Raw genomic sequence first — 14,677 nt, forward strand, 5'->3', positions numbered from 1 at the left:
CTTGTCTCATCTTCCCTTGTTCTGGAAGCCACGTGGGGCAAGAGCTCAAGAGCTGCTCTAGCTCAGGAAGAACTTGCTCTGACTGGAACTTAGCATAGACATTGCACCTTTGCTCCTATGCATTCTGATGCTTGCCTAACTGCTGCATTTCCTTTCCATCTTCTATGAATGATGATGTCTGAAGCAACCAAAACGACTGTATACAGCATCTCTGCCAAACAAGCTCTTTCTGAAAGCCAGAGTTCTGCTCTGTTGCCTTCATCCCTATGAAAGTGATGGGTAATTGACATACGGACTTCTTTCTTTTTTTTTTTTTTTGAAGATCACTGTCAAGTTTCTTTTATGCAAGGAGCAGGGTTTTCCCAGTGCATTTCAAAACACAAAAATGCAGCCGTACTCAAAATCCAGTGATCAGTATGGGAGGTCATGCATGGCCCTTGTGTGAGTAGCCACACATTGTAGTGTGTGAGTAGCCACACACTCCGTCTTGCAGAGCCATAAACTTCCATCTTTCCCTTACAGCTTTAATGGTGCCAGCTAGAAAATGCCTAAACTCCCTCTGCTTTGAAAGGCAGGTCCCTTTCTGTGGCAAGCAGTCACCAGTGCACAGTCACTGCATTGACTCTTAGGGCAGCTCCCTGGCCTTTGGGGCGCAGGAAACGTGAGCAACCCCATCACACACCTCTTTCAGGTGTATTGCGACACCGGGAAGTAACTGATCCCTCTAAATAAATATTAACAAACACAGGAGAGAGAATTGTCTCCTAAATCTGCCTCTCTGGAAGGAAGGCAAGAAGTGGCAGTGTATCAGTCCTTGTGTTTGGGACTCTAAATGTTTTTCTAAGGTCAAAGTTGTGACCTGAGCCAGACAGGATGCTGCAATATAGCAAAATTTCCTTCAGATTTTAGAAGACAATGCCCCTCTCATCTCTGACTGGAAACCTGTCAGTGAATAAACATTGCTGAAGGAGGGTGCTCCCAAGGGCAGGGCTCATGAGACAGCTGAGTTGATGTAGTGAAGAGGCGAGAAGGATGCAGAATGTATGAAGGCCTTCATCAGTCGAAGTCCCCTTGTGTGTTGCACAGGGTTGTGATCTATCTTGCATGTGACAGATGGCTCCAGGGTTAATATTTCTCCTCTTGCAGTTAGTGGACAGAGACAGATTTACACAGCAGGATTCCCATGAGCTGCTTTAGATATCAACCTAGTGTAAGCTGTGTTCTACAGAGCAGATGCTCTAAGGTGTTCTAAGAGCAGGTGCTAAAATCCAGTATAGCTTAAAGACTGTGAATAGGGAGAAATTACTCATTGTCGCTCTTGACAAAAAAAAAAGGTGGTATTACCAAATACAATTTTTATATGCCAGGTTCAGAACAGAGGAAGTAGTTCTCACAACATGCAGCCAAACATATTCTCATTGCCAGGGAATCCTGTTGATGCTAAAAGTATCTGTGAGTTCAAAACTCAATTGGGCAAGTGAATAGAAAAAAATCTAGGTGTTGTGATATGCAAAGACAAGCTTGGTCTCAACTGATTTTAGACAGTTTCAGTGCAGATGCCTGCTCACAAACATCACCCCCTACTCTTGTCACAGCCAACAGAAACAGTAACTTCTGGGACATCACTTACTAGCTTGTTTTGGATACCTACATTCAGAGAGGTGAATCACGTACTCCAGAGCCCGCCGCAGGCCAGGACATCATCTAGGGAGGAAACATTCCTCTTGTTCTTTTCCCTAGCTGTAGGGGAATGAAGACAGTGGGTTGATTGACATTGATGATATGTAGCTGTAGCCTTGCTTTGATGATGTGCCGCTGTGATCCTACAGCAAAGTGGTTAAATAGCTCTGAGGGGTGTAGGAGAAAAAGGTGGATGAAGCAGAGACAAGGAGGAGTGTGGTCTGGCCTCTGGAGGATGCAGAAACAGCATGGACAGTAGAATTTGACCAACGGTAAAGCTTTTTGCTGCTTGCTATTTTGTTTGTGCTGCATTATTTCCTGACTGCTGTAACTCAAATTTTAACACCTAGGCATCTGGTCTTGCTGATGGCAGAAGACAGGGCGTGGGGTTGGTCAAACCTTTCAGCTGAGCCTGTTTCTCGCATCAGACTATCAAACACGTGCCCTTAGGGAGGGAGTCCTCTTCAGTGTCAGCACTGAGGTGTTGCCTCTACTCCATACCTTTGACATTACTCCTCAGCCTACTCCTGTTGCTGTTGCACTGGGTTGGGTGTACTCTGTGTATGTGTGCTGGGGAGCACAATGCACACTCCTTGCTTTTTCAGGTATAAAAAATGGAATGTCTGCCAGCATGGGCAGTTCACAGGGCTCACTGGTTGCTACGTCCCCAGAAAACACCTTTAATCATGGAAGGAGGGTAGAAAGAAGAAATGTGATCAGCTGTTGTGTGAAGTGGAAGCAAGGTGTACAAGGCCAGGTGATATGGGGCTGACTGCTACATGAATCATAGTCACAGAATGGTTTGGGCTGGAAGGGACCTCTAGCCCCAACCCCCTGCCAGGCGCAGGGACACCTGCCATGGCCCAGGCTGCCCCCAGCCCCGTCCAGCCTGGCCTGGGACACCGCCAGGGATGGGGCACCCACAGCTGCTCCGGGCAACTTGTGCCAGTGTCTCGGCAGCCCCATAGTGAAGAATTTCTTCCTGATGTCCAATCTAAATCTCCCCTCTTTCAGTTTAAAACCATTCCCCCTTGTCCTGTCACTGCTACTGCCTTTGCACCGAGCCCCTCTCCAGCTTTCTTGCTGGCCCCTTTAGGTACTGAGAGCTGCTCTAAGGTCTCTCCAGAGCCTTCTCTTGCCAAGGCTAAACAGCCCCAACTCTCTCAGCCTGTCTTCATGGGAGAGATCCTCCAGCCCTCAGATCATCTTCGTGGCCTTCTCTGGGCTTGCTCCAACAGCTCCATGTCCTTCTTATGCTGGGGGCCCCAGAGCTGGATGCAGCACTGCAGGGGGTGTCCTCACCAGAGCAGAGGAGGAGAATCCCCTCTCTCAATCTGCTGGCCAAGCTGCTCTGGATGCAGCCCAGGATATGGTTGGCTTTCCGGCTGCAAGCGCACATTGCCAGGTCATGTAGAGCTTCTTGTCAACCAACACCCTCAAGTTCTCCTTCTGAGGGCTGCTCTCAGTCCATTCTCTGCCCAGTCTGTGTTTGTGCTTGGGACACATGTGTTTCTGCTTTGGTTTATAAAGTTTGAATCAAGACATACAGGGAGAATGATGACCTTTGTTCAGGAGCCAGAGGACTCCTCCTTCACTTTCCACAATGTGCAGGTCTCAGGAAACGTGGTGTGCCGGAGCAGTCGGCACTCCCAAGCCTCATCTTCAAAGGAGGGTACATCTTCCTCCTCTTGTGCCACAGAAGCTGCCTTCTGGAAAGCCCAGCCGAGCAGTTAGAACTTGGGATCTGTGCAACTGTAAAAATCTGCTCAGCCCTGTCACCAGAGGCCTGTACGGCCGCATTCAGTGCTGTCATGCAGCCTGAATATGGGTGCCAAAGGACCAGCATGTCTTGGGCAAACATAATTTGATACACCTCTGTCCATGCAAGTGTTGGTCAGGGAGGAATAAGGCTCCAAGAAGACCCACTGAAGTGGTGTGACCTTTACAAATCAGCTTTGTAACACTTAATGACATACAGGTAAATCCTTCTGACAAATTGTGTCAGTGCAAGGCATAGCAACATGTAGCTGAAATCTCAGTTGTGCAGAACATTGCGTGATTCTTTCTGTAGGGCCATGCCTGGACCACTGCCAGCTTCTCGCCTTGTTTCCCAGCCCAGGGTTACCAGGGCTTGACCATCTGTGTTTGCAATGCAGTAAGTGAAAAGGAGCATGACCTGCGCCGTTCAGATTGTCCCTCCTGCTGGAAGCGCCAGCCTTGCCCAGATTATTTTTGCTTCTGCTGTCTCCTATACTCCACTTGCCTTCCGAGCAGCTCAGTGGGATCCTTGGCAACAGGGGGCACCATCAAGAGGAGATCTACACCTCTCCAGACACCGTGTGACAGAAGCAATGAGACCTGGAATGGCCCAAAGCGATTGTCTCTGCATGGTTGCAGAATACCACGTTTCTCTTGAGCCCAGCACTGCTTTGCTACCTTGCCTGGCGCAGCCTCACTGCAGCTCCAGCGCCCTTGTGAATCATTAACAGGCCAAGTCCAGCTGCTTCTCTCACGGCTGCTCCTTTCACACAATTTTCTTTCCCAGCCCCAAAATGTTTAATTCGAGCAAGGCACAGACAAAAAAAGAGAGTCAAAAAGACTTTATGTGAATCTGCCAGCACGGTGAGCAGCCAGAACAATGTGCCCTGTCTCTGCACACCCGGTGGGTAAGCTGGTCCTCCTTGTGAGAAAGGTTCCTGTTTGTCCTTTGCCCTGACATTCCACAGACATGCCTGTTCCTTCTTTCATGGAGAACAGTTTCTCTGGGGCTTGTGGTGGGACTCAATATAAGAGCACCTCTCAGTCTCCATCGTGAATTTCCTGGCCCTTCTCCTTCACTAGCAGCATTGGATCGTTCATGCCCCACAAGAAGCCACCTTTCCCATGCTTTGTGCTTCGTGCAGGGTGGAGTTTTTTACTTTAAGGCTGGTCAGAGTAGGCGGGCACTATAGTCAGTCTTAGAGCTGTGACATACAGAAATGAAGGGGATAGGAGGGAGCAGGCACAGGTGTAGGTAAGAGCGTACAGGTGTGTATGAGAGCCTGGCATGAAGGTAGACTGCTAGTATGTGAACGTGCAGCTATTCGGGTGGCTGCCTGGAGGAGCGTGTGCCACAGCAGTGTGGGTGTGTTAGGACAACTTTGCTTGAACCAGGTCTTGTAGCGCTTCAAGAGGACTTGTTAAGGTGAGATTTTCAACCATTTCTTGATGTGTGGATGATGTGGTGCTCAGAAGTGTATTCACTGCTCATGCTCAGCAGCCTGAACTGGGAGATAGTTTTTGTGAAACACTGTAAACATATGAATGCCAGTAAATTGCTACATGATTCCTCCTACAGACAGAAGCTGTTGGCCTGTCTTAGAGGGTAGTTCCTGCTTCTCCAAGCTTTCTTCTCAGTGCCCTTTCCCAGTGTTCCCCACCAGTGACAGTCATGCCATCTGTTCCCCTCTGAATGGGCAGATGCTACTTTTAATTCTGAGAGGCTGATTAGGCCAAATTGAGGAAGGATTTCATAAAACTATGAGCAATCATTAGTGCCATCTCAAAGACCAGTGTCTGGGGCTTCCTCGACACTAGACCCTCTTTGCTACGCTACTACCAGTACAGCAGTGAGGGATCTGTACAGGTCTGGAGAGCTTCCCTGGACTTGCAGAGCACTCAGCCACAGTTTGCATAACACAAGGTATTTTGGGCTATACTGTTATGCAGCCCCTGCATGCACAGGCTCCACAAACCTGTGCTCTGGGGACATGCTGCCCATGCTCAGAGTGTGTCTGGTGGCTATGTCTCCCTGGGACTGCTTGCTGCTTTCTGTAATGCTCTTTCTTTGCCAGGCTCAAGCTTTTCCAAGACCCCTGTGTGCTTCTGGAAAAGCTTAAAAGTCTGTTTGGCTTTTTAGAGACTCTGGTTGCTCGGGCAGGCAGATATGAATTCTTTGTGTCCTCATACCTGTGCTGTGGGAAACCCTAATGTGTTGAGACTGGGTTGTCGTACCTTTCAGTAGTTTTTGTTTTTCACCCTTAGTGCCTTGAGATTCTTCTTGTTCTTTCTGCTCTCAGCCAAACCCTGGCTCATCTCTCTGCTGGGTGACAACATGCCTTTTTTGTTCTGCAGCTGAGATTGCCTCTATTATTCTGGGCCGATCTTTACTCTGCAGTTCTGTGAGGGCTTCATATTTCATTTCTGCAGTATGAAATGAACAGAATCACTTGTGACTCTAGATGTTTGCCATAGGGAAAACATGACTAAGCTGAAGACTTTAGTTTAGAAACAACCCAACTGCCATAATCAAGAGATAGTGGTGAAAACTAAGGTTATGTAATTAGTATTTCTTTCATATTAGGAAATGTCTGATAGAACCTCTACTGCTCTTTGCTGCTCCTCTATTCCACTTCACCAGGCACATGCAACTTATTTCAGTCATTCTCCCCTCAATGATCATCACAACCTCTTGTGCAAGACTGAGGAAGCTGTTGAGGCTGTGGCCTCACATGAGGACATGCTACCAAGAGCAGTCACAGGCATGGTCTGCATATGCTGTGAAATATCTGAAACATCCAGCTCTCCCACCCTGGTGTGACTCTATATAAAAGCACACCCTTGCTTCCCAAAAAGTCTGAATCCATTCTCTTTGACTGAGACTATTCACACATGGGTTTCCAGAGAAATAATGATTTCTGTGTTTTTAAATCTGCCTGGGTATCTTAATGCTAGTGTTAATGTCTGCTCACAGAGTTTTTTCTCAATTAAGAGCTTCTGGCTGTAGTCCAGGAACTCTGTCAGGAGTGTTTGAATAATTATATTAATAGTGCCAGATGGAAGTGATATCATCAAAGTTCATTCAGGGGCCAGCACTTCTGGTAAACACTGCTGTATTCATTTACAAGGAGGAAGCTGATACATGAGTTATTTTTATAAGTCTTTGTCTGCAGCTCTTCCTACACTGGGAAATTATAATTGCTGCCTGATAAACCCTAAACTCAAAATGAACGCTCAGCAAGTAGATTAGATGAACAGGCCAATATATGCATATATGCCGAGGGAAAAGATGACCTAACCAGTTAGCAGTAGTGACTGTGCTTGGAAATCCTGACAGCAGTGCTACAGGAACTGAAATCATGGAAGGAGGCACCTCCATGCAAATTAGTCTGTAAGCTGTGCTGCAGAGGGAAATTCAGGCAGGGCATGAGGAGGAGGTTAGGGAAACTTTGACCATCGACCCAGAAGATAACGTGGTATGCACACAGTGGGGAAGCAGGGTCTGCACTGTGGCCAGCTGGGGCATGCTCTGTGCTGCAGCTGCTTCAGTAGGGAGGCAGCTGCTCTGCATGGGCATGGCTGTCTGAATTGGTGCAGTCATGGGCTGCACAAAGGCAGCGTACAAAGCCGTGAGGAGCTGGGCTCCAGTGCTGCTCTGTCCAAGAGGGCTTCCAGCTGGCCCTGCAGCCCTCAAGGCCCTGCTCTCTCTATCCTGCCTGGCTGCAGAAGCACCTGGAAGGACTGACCATGACTGAAAACCAGCAAGGTTTTTTAATTTTAGTTCACCTTGGGAGGTGTAAAGTGGTTTCACTGGCCAGAGAAGCCTGTCACCTTTGCAGCACAGCCGAACTGCCGGCCCGGCACATGGTGGCAGGGGAGCACAGCACCCTATGTGGACGTCAGTGGCACCCATCGGCGGGCAGCCAGGGCTGCGGGCACCCGCCTGTATTCACAGCACAGTCAGGCACGGCTAGCAGGGGGGAGGAGAGCACACAAGAGAGGAGCAGTTGGCAGAGCATGGTTTAATATACTCTTAAAAATGAGGTGAATCTTTCCTGCCCCAGATCCCATCCCTGATGGTATACTCCCTGCGCATGCCTGTGCCAGCCAGTGCTCAGGCTCTGAATTGTCCCCAGCAGCAAAATGGACATTTTCCAACAATTAAATCATCCTGAACAGGCAGGATAGATGTTCCGTGAAAGAAACAGATTTGGGTGGCTCTTTGAGTTGGACTAACATGTTCTATTGTACTTCTCATAAAGACCTACAGGATGAGTGGGGCTGGAGGGAGGGGTAGCAGGGGTCTTTATAAAGGAGTTAGGCTAAGAAAGGGTTAGTTGTAGGTAAGCCTGCCTACACAAAGATGGATGAGATAAACCCTTGTGGACCTTTCTAGCAAAATTGCCTATGACGCTCTGATTGTGGAGAAGATCTTGTTGTGCTTGGATTTATTACAGTGCCAAATGACTTCCCTTGGTATGTGAGTTTTTGCCTGTGATGACAATAAATGTATCCTGAAATCCCAAAAATAATATAAGCAAAAGAAGTTGAAGCCTCCACTGTATTTTTAAAGCATTCTGGCATAAAAATAGTTGTAAAAGGTCATCAGAGCAGGAGTCTAAAAGTAACTGTGCGGAACTGTTGAATTCTCCACAAAAACTGCTTGTTCCATCTTTCCTCCATAAAAATTGCTGAGGTCATGACCGTAAGGATTGTGTAAACTAAGTACATGTTTCGTAGAATCACAGAATGGTTTGGGCTGGAAGGGACCTTAAAGACCATCTAGCCCCAACCCCCCGCCAGGGGCAGGGGCACCTGCCACGGCCCAGGCTGCCCCCAGCCCCATCCAGCCTGGCCTGGGACACCGCCAGGGATGGGGCACCCACAGCTGCTCCGGGCAGCCTGGGCCAGCGCCTCACCACGCCATTTGTGTATACTGACATTTTGATAAACTGAACTAACTCTTAAACTTTGATAAAAGCGCAGACAAGCTTTCCAGTGATCTTCTAGGACTGCATTAGAATGGGTTACCAACAAACAGTGTTTTTGTTACAGAAAATGTTCAGCCCTGCAGTGTTATGTCCATTCCAAAGATACCTTGTGCACTGGTTGTCACAGTGTCAGCAGTGTGTGGCAGCTTTCCAGAACCCTGAGCCTGCAGAGGGATTGGCAGGAGCCTGATGCACCACATCCTGCTTTCCTCATGATCCTGTAATGCTGAACTTCCTCTGTCTCTGCAGGTCCCTTGCAACCATGATGAATTCTAGAAGGGTGCAGGTTCTCCTGATTCTGGCAGTTTTGGCCTTCCTCCTGATCCACTTGTACTTCCTACCCTGCAGCAACAATGCCCCCATGGAGGAAAAACCTTCTCCAGTCCACATCCTCATTCTTTCCTCCTGGCGGTCGGGATCTTCCTTTACTGGACAAATCTTCAGCCAGCATCCCCGCGTCTTCTACCTGATGGAGCCCGCGTGGCACGTGTGGGTTACGATGTACCAGAACAGTGCCAAGGTCTTGCACATGGCAGTGCGGGACCTGGTCAGGTCGGTCTTTCTGTGCGACATGTCTGTGTTTGATGCTTACATGTCTAGCCAGAAGAAAAAGTCTGATTTATTTCAGTGGGAAACAAGCCGAGCCTTGTGCTCCCCCCCTGCCTGTGACTCGTTCAGTCGCAGTGACATAATCACTGCAGGCAACTGCCGAACCATCTGTGGCAAGTACCCGTTCAGCAAGGTGGAGGAAGCCTGTAAAACTTACAGCCATGTTGTTATCAAGGAGGTTCGGTTCTTTGACCTGAAGGTCCTCTACCCACTTCTCACTGATCCGTCCCTGAACCTCAAAATCATTCACTTGGTCCGTGATCCTCGGGCTGTGTTCAAGTCCCGAGAGAACACAGTGGCAGACTTGAAACTTGACAGTAACATTGTTGTGGGGTCCCAGAGGACAAGGGGAGAGATGGGGCCCTACAACACAATGCAAGCAATCTGCAAAAGCCATGTCGAGATTTACAAGGCAGGCAGGCATGCCATTCCCAGCTTCCTGAAAGATCGCTACCTGCTGGTTCGCTATGAAGACATTGTCAGAGACCCGCTAGCAAGGGCTGCTGAGATGTACAGGTTTGCAGAACTCCATTTCACACCAGCACTTCAGAAGTGGGTGCACAACATCACTCATGGGAAGGGGCAAGGAGCACAGGCCTTTGATATTGGGTCCAGAGATGCGCTGAGAGTATCACAGGCCTGGAGGGAGACCCTTCCCTTCCAGAAAATAGAAAAAGTGCAAAATGTGTGCAAGGATGCGATGGAGTTGCTAGGCTACCGGCTCATTCGGTCCGAAGAAGAGCAAAAAAATATGTTGCTGGATCTCTTGTTTGCCCACAACTCCTCTGAGTAACCAATTCTGAAGGCAGAAAAACTGTTCTCTGCACCTGCTCTCTGAAGGCTGCAGAGTGGAGAACTCTTTACTAGAGAGAAAGAGGACAGAGGTGCATGCATGGGGGTGCTGTGCAAGGACAAATAACACAGGAACCCCAGCTGCACCAACAAGTGCTTTCTCAGCAGCACACTCACTCTGCCAGGCCCCTGCAGGCTCAGCCACAAGGGAGGCTGAAGTGATGCAAGTCTGTTTTCCAAATTAAGTCCATGGATTATGTGAAAGAGGAAGAAGTTGGAGACTGGAGCAAACAATGCCAAAGGAGGGGGAGCAGAGAGCAGAGCTCAAGCCCCTCATAGGCCACAGCTAAATATTAGTTGAAACCACACGGAGCAATTGCACTGCAAAGGAGGAGGAGATAGATATAAATGGAAGTGGAATAAAGATAACATTATTTGTCTTGCTGGATGTTACTAGGATACTTAATGCCAGAAGAGATACAAGGATGACTAGACATTGGTTTCTGGAAAGATCCTTTATTCAGAATGGTTGAGTTTTCAAGCCCAGCTTTTCTTTTGCTCCATTCCAGTGCCTGGGCATCCAGCTTTGGTGGCAATGTTGGTGAAATGTTTGTGTTCACTTACTATATAATGGGAAAATGGAATAAACCAGCTATAATTGAAAATAAGAATTCCTGGGTTTGTATATGGGGATTCACTTATTTTTCAGCTGAAATAATTTTGTCTTCTAGCTTTGAAAACCAAGAATACTTCTTCCCTGGGAGTTCTTACAGTCCGCATGTGTGACTGAGAAGAATTTATGCTAAGGTTGGGATTGTAAAGACAAGGTAAGGACACAGGTTCCCTGAGTATAGATGCTGGAACTGGGAAGAAGGTTTTTTGGGAGTGGACTGAAGAAGTTGAGAGGAGACCAGGAAGTTACTCTGTTGAATTATTTGGTGAGAGCATTTCCTGTCTTAGAGCACAACAAAATTATGTTTAATAGACTATGCCATCCTCCACCATCACCACTGCAGATGCCATTCTCCCACCTCCAATGGGAACATGTAGCTCAAACCTGAACAACCGAATTACTTTTACCTGTTCTTAAGTGTTCCACAAGACAGAGAAAAGCTTGTTACCAGACCTGGGGAGTGAAATGCCTACAAACACCTCCTTCTAAACATCCTCTTTTGTGTGTAAATCACAGAGTCCCTTTAACATTTGTCTATTTAACAGTGCATTCAGAGATTGCCCCAGAGCTGGGATCAGAAGCATTAACGAGGGATGAGGCTCAATTCTGAGGGTGTGCATCCTCGGGAGAAAGCGGTCAAGGCAAGGCTGGACACTGGAGGTGATCTGAGGAGGCTCCAGGCAGGATCAGGGTGTTCAGGGCCATGGGAAGCTGTGTTCCCCTTCCCTCCCCACCAGCACCCCTGGCCCCTGGGTCACTGCTCCTCTTCCCTGCCTGCAGCCCCTTGCCCCAGGGCCCTGTTCACTTTGCCAGTCAGCCACCCTCCCCTTGCTAGTGAAGCCCTGGCAAGGAGCGCTCATCTTAAACCTGCCAGAAGGGCATTTGGTGCCCGCTAGAGAAAAAAGTGACGGTGTCTACCTGGAGGACTAGACCTCATTTGCATGTTATTCAAGAGTTGCAAGACCTTCTTAAAAAGAGAAACACCAACTGCTGCATTTTAAAACTGGGGATATAGTGACTGTGTTCACATTTGAAGATGTACAGGCAAGAAACATGTACAGCGTCTGGCCTCTACCTGCTGTGTGTATTTGAAGGGTGGCTGAGAAGGGTTCACCTTAACTGCACAGCCATCTCTAATGGCTGGAAGGAGGCTCTTCTGACAAAATCACAGCAGCTGGGCTGGTTGGGCAGTTTTGTACCAGAGAATTAACAAGGGCTTTGTTATGTGGGGATCCTGCTGGGGAAAGTAACCTTCCAGACACTGAGCAGTTATGTTGGTTGGCAAGAGAAAGTAGCTGCTAGCTAAAGCATGGACCTGTGGAATGAACCAAAGAGCCACCCCCAGTTAAACAGTCAGCTCTGAGACCACAAAGAGGAGCAGCCTAGAGAAGTGGGAGAGCTCCTCAGCCCAGAACAGCTGTGTAGACACCTTCACTGGGGTAGGCATCAGCACTCCAGATCCTGTGTGTCCCTTTAGGGTAAGAGATTATCCTGCAGCAGTTAGGACAAGAGTTGTAGGATGAACTGTGCAATAGCGAGCAGTGAGCAGCAGAGGTTAGTTGCCCAGCAAGGCAGCTCTAGAAGCAGAACTGGCCAGCAGTGGGAAAGATGGTATGGGCAGGAGGAAGGAGCCTTCCTTTCAATTTTTGTTACGCTCAGTATTATTATTGTTAATTATTTAGGTTTCACAGGCCGGTGTTTTGTTGCAGCATTTCTATTATCCATGAAATTGTATTTCTTCAAGTGCCCACGTGTACACTTGTGCCTTGTAAGGGGTGGCCCGTAGCTTGTTACCCAGTTCGCAGGGTTTTCCTGGTTTCTGGGTGCAGGACTAGACGAATGTCCGTGTTTCTGAAGGAGCCCTTTGAAACTGAGTCCAGACATCTCTTACCACTGAACAGGGCTTAGCATGTTGAATTATTCAGATGTTCTGCGAAGTCTGTACACCATTTCTCCTATAGCTGCTAGCGATTTCCTTCAGCACGAAGTCAGTCTCTATCCAAATTTCACTTTCAGTCATGGTTTTCTTTTGGACGAAGCAATTGGCACTGATCACCAAAACTAAAAACATATAAAAGCAGCTGTGGGTGATTACAGGATGTTTCCTTCTCAGGGGCATGGTTTCTCCCTGGAGACCACTAAGACAGGGCTCCTTTAAGTATGAATCCTATTTTTTAAAACAAAGCTGTTACTCTTAGTGGTTGCAAAGACTCCAGGTGCTATTCCCATAATCTTTCCAGAGTCTGAATTTCCATTTAATCATTTGTAAAACTGAAATAATAGTGACTCCATTCAGAAGAGGCAGATCTCAGTCTTGTATTGTGTAAGTAAGTGTTTGAAGTAGATTCATAGAGGAGACATCAGAAACTGTATCCAGCATTTAGGCTGTAGTGACATTTACAGACCGCCTGCTACCATAGCACTGTGGATATCTATATTCCTAGAGCTAAAACCCTAATCCCTGCAAAGGGTGGGATGTTGTATAGTATGGAAATCATAGTCTTACTACTAGGGAACCTGTTGCATGGCAAAATCCACGCTGAGTGGCCAGTGCTCCATGCTAGGAGGCACCGGCATCATGATAGTACCCCCACTGAAAGAATGTTAATCTTCCGTTACATAGTGTTTATGCAAATTTAGGGCAGGCTGGCATAGAGAAGCAGGACTCGTACTGCACCAGAGCAGCACACAGCCACCATGTTTCTTTTCAAGTCCCCTTAACTCAACATGCTCCACTAAAAGCATGGCATCTCAGAAGTCTGCTCTTAATGAAGTCACAGTACAGAGCTTCCTACTTCAAGCACCAAGAAGCCTGTTTCTGAGCAAAAGTAGACTCTTTTCAGTACATAACTAATTATATCTCTACATTAACCACTTTCAGCTTCAGTGGCATCATTTTTATTATGGATACTTGTTTTCAGTGGACTCAGTCAATTCCTTGTATCAAATATTTAGCTGGACAAAAACCTTCAGTGTTTCCAGTCAGCCAGTAAACAAATGACATTAAGAATAACATCTGATGTATTTTCCTATTGTACTCTTTCAAAAATCACTTTAACTTCTGCTTCCTAAGCTTAGTCAGAGGAAAAATCAGGATTGTTGATTTCAGTATATCTTTACTACACTCCTTTAGCCATGTTTCCTCAATACCATTGGTAAGACTTTCTTCTGGAAGCACCAAAGCCACACAGTGTGGTCACATGAATATTTAAAGTTGCCTTCATGCAAGCAAAGATGACTTAAAGTACTTTGTGGAGTAGGAAAAGAAACAACAAAAAAATACCCAGACTTTCAAGATGGTGAGCATGACATTTAAAACTATGGCTACTTCCTTTCACACAAGTATAAAACTGAAGATAGTGGAAGTCTGTTTAGAAACAAATGTCACCTTTGCATTGTGCAAGTTCAGAAAAGTAAACTGCTTTTATACCACTGAAGTGTAAGATGGAGAGGTCACCAACTCTTTGGTATTCCTGTCTTGTTGCTCTTCAACCTGGTGCATGCAATTGGTTCTTCACTGGTAACTTAGTTATGAAAGGCCAGAATTCATAATTTTTGATGAATGCTGGCCAACTCTAGAAGGAAGCAAATGGGAAACACCCAAATTCCACATAATAGTTTGCAGACCCAGTATTTCTGCCTCTGGAATTGTCTTTCACTCAAGGTTTTGGCATGCATGTTGCCACTCACCCTTCCAGGTTTACAATATTGCTGCTCCAGGCAGTAACACAAAGAAACTTGGAGCTACAAAAAGAGCATTCCTGACAGTGCAGGGACCCAATATGAACATGGAAAGCCAAACTGTCTCCAGCATACTGGAAGGAAGGTAAGATAAAGCAGAGAAAACAAGGACTTTCTACCGTGGGAGAAGGCAGAACCATACGATATAGTGACATCTCCAGGTCCTGTCAATGGGAAGCTGGACTGAAGAGACCTATACCCATGTGCCTGCACATGCAAGAGTGCATCTGTGGATAAGCAATGGCTTTCAGGCGTTCAGAACAGACACAAGAAGGCTACCTTTAGTGAGCTGTGCTCTTTGTGTCTTCGTTCCTGCGCATACCGAGTGCTCCAAGTGCATATGGAAAGGTTCTCGGTGTCAGACAACAGCATTTGTATGGTTCTGCAAAGGTAAAAGCACTGTATGTGGAAGTTTGCACGTGTATGTCTGACT

The 14,677-nt window shown here is 47.2% G+C and overlaps 1 protein-coding gene across 1 annotated transcript; it reads left to right on the plus strand.

Moving 5' to 3' along the window:
* The first annotated feature begins 3,988 nt into the window (after window positions 1-3,988).
* Window positions 3,989-14,591, plus strand: CHST4 (carbohydrate sulfotransferase 4). Its single transcript, XM_014277965.3, has 2 exons — window positions 3,989-4,864; window positions 8,679-14,591. Exon 2 carries the CDS (start codon window positions 8,692-8,694, stop codon window positions 9,829-9,831), a length of 1,140 nt encoding a protein of 379 aa, XP_014133440.2. The 5' UTR covers window positions 3,989-4,864; window positions 8,679-8,691; the 3' UTR covers window positions 9,832-14,591.
* The last annotated feature ends 86 nt before the right edge of the window (window positions 14,592-14,677 follow it).

Source organism: Falco cherrug, chromosome 14 (assembly GCF_023634085.1).
Source record: "Falco cherrug isolate bFalChe1 chromosome 14, bFalChe1.pri, whole genome shotgun sequence".
NCBI classification, from domain to species: domain Eukaryota; kingdom Metazoa; phylum Chordata; class Aves; order Falconiformes; family Falconidae; genus Falco; species Falco cherrug.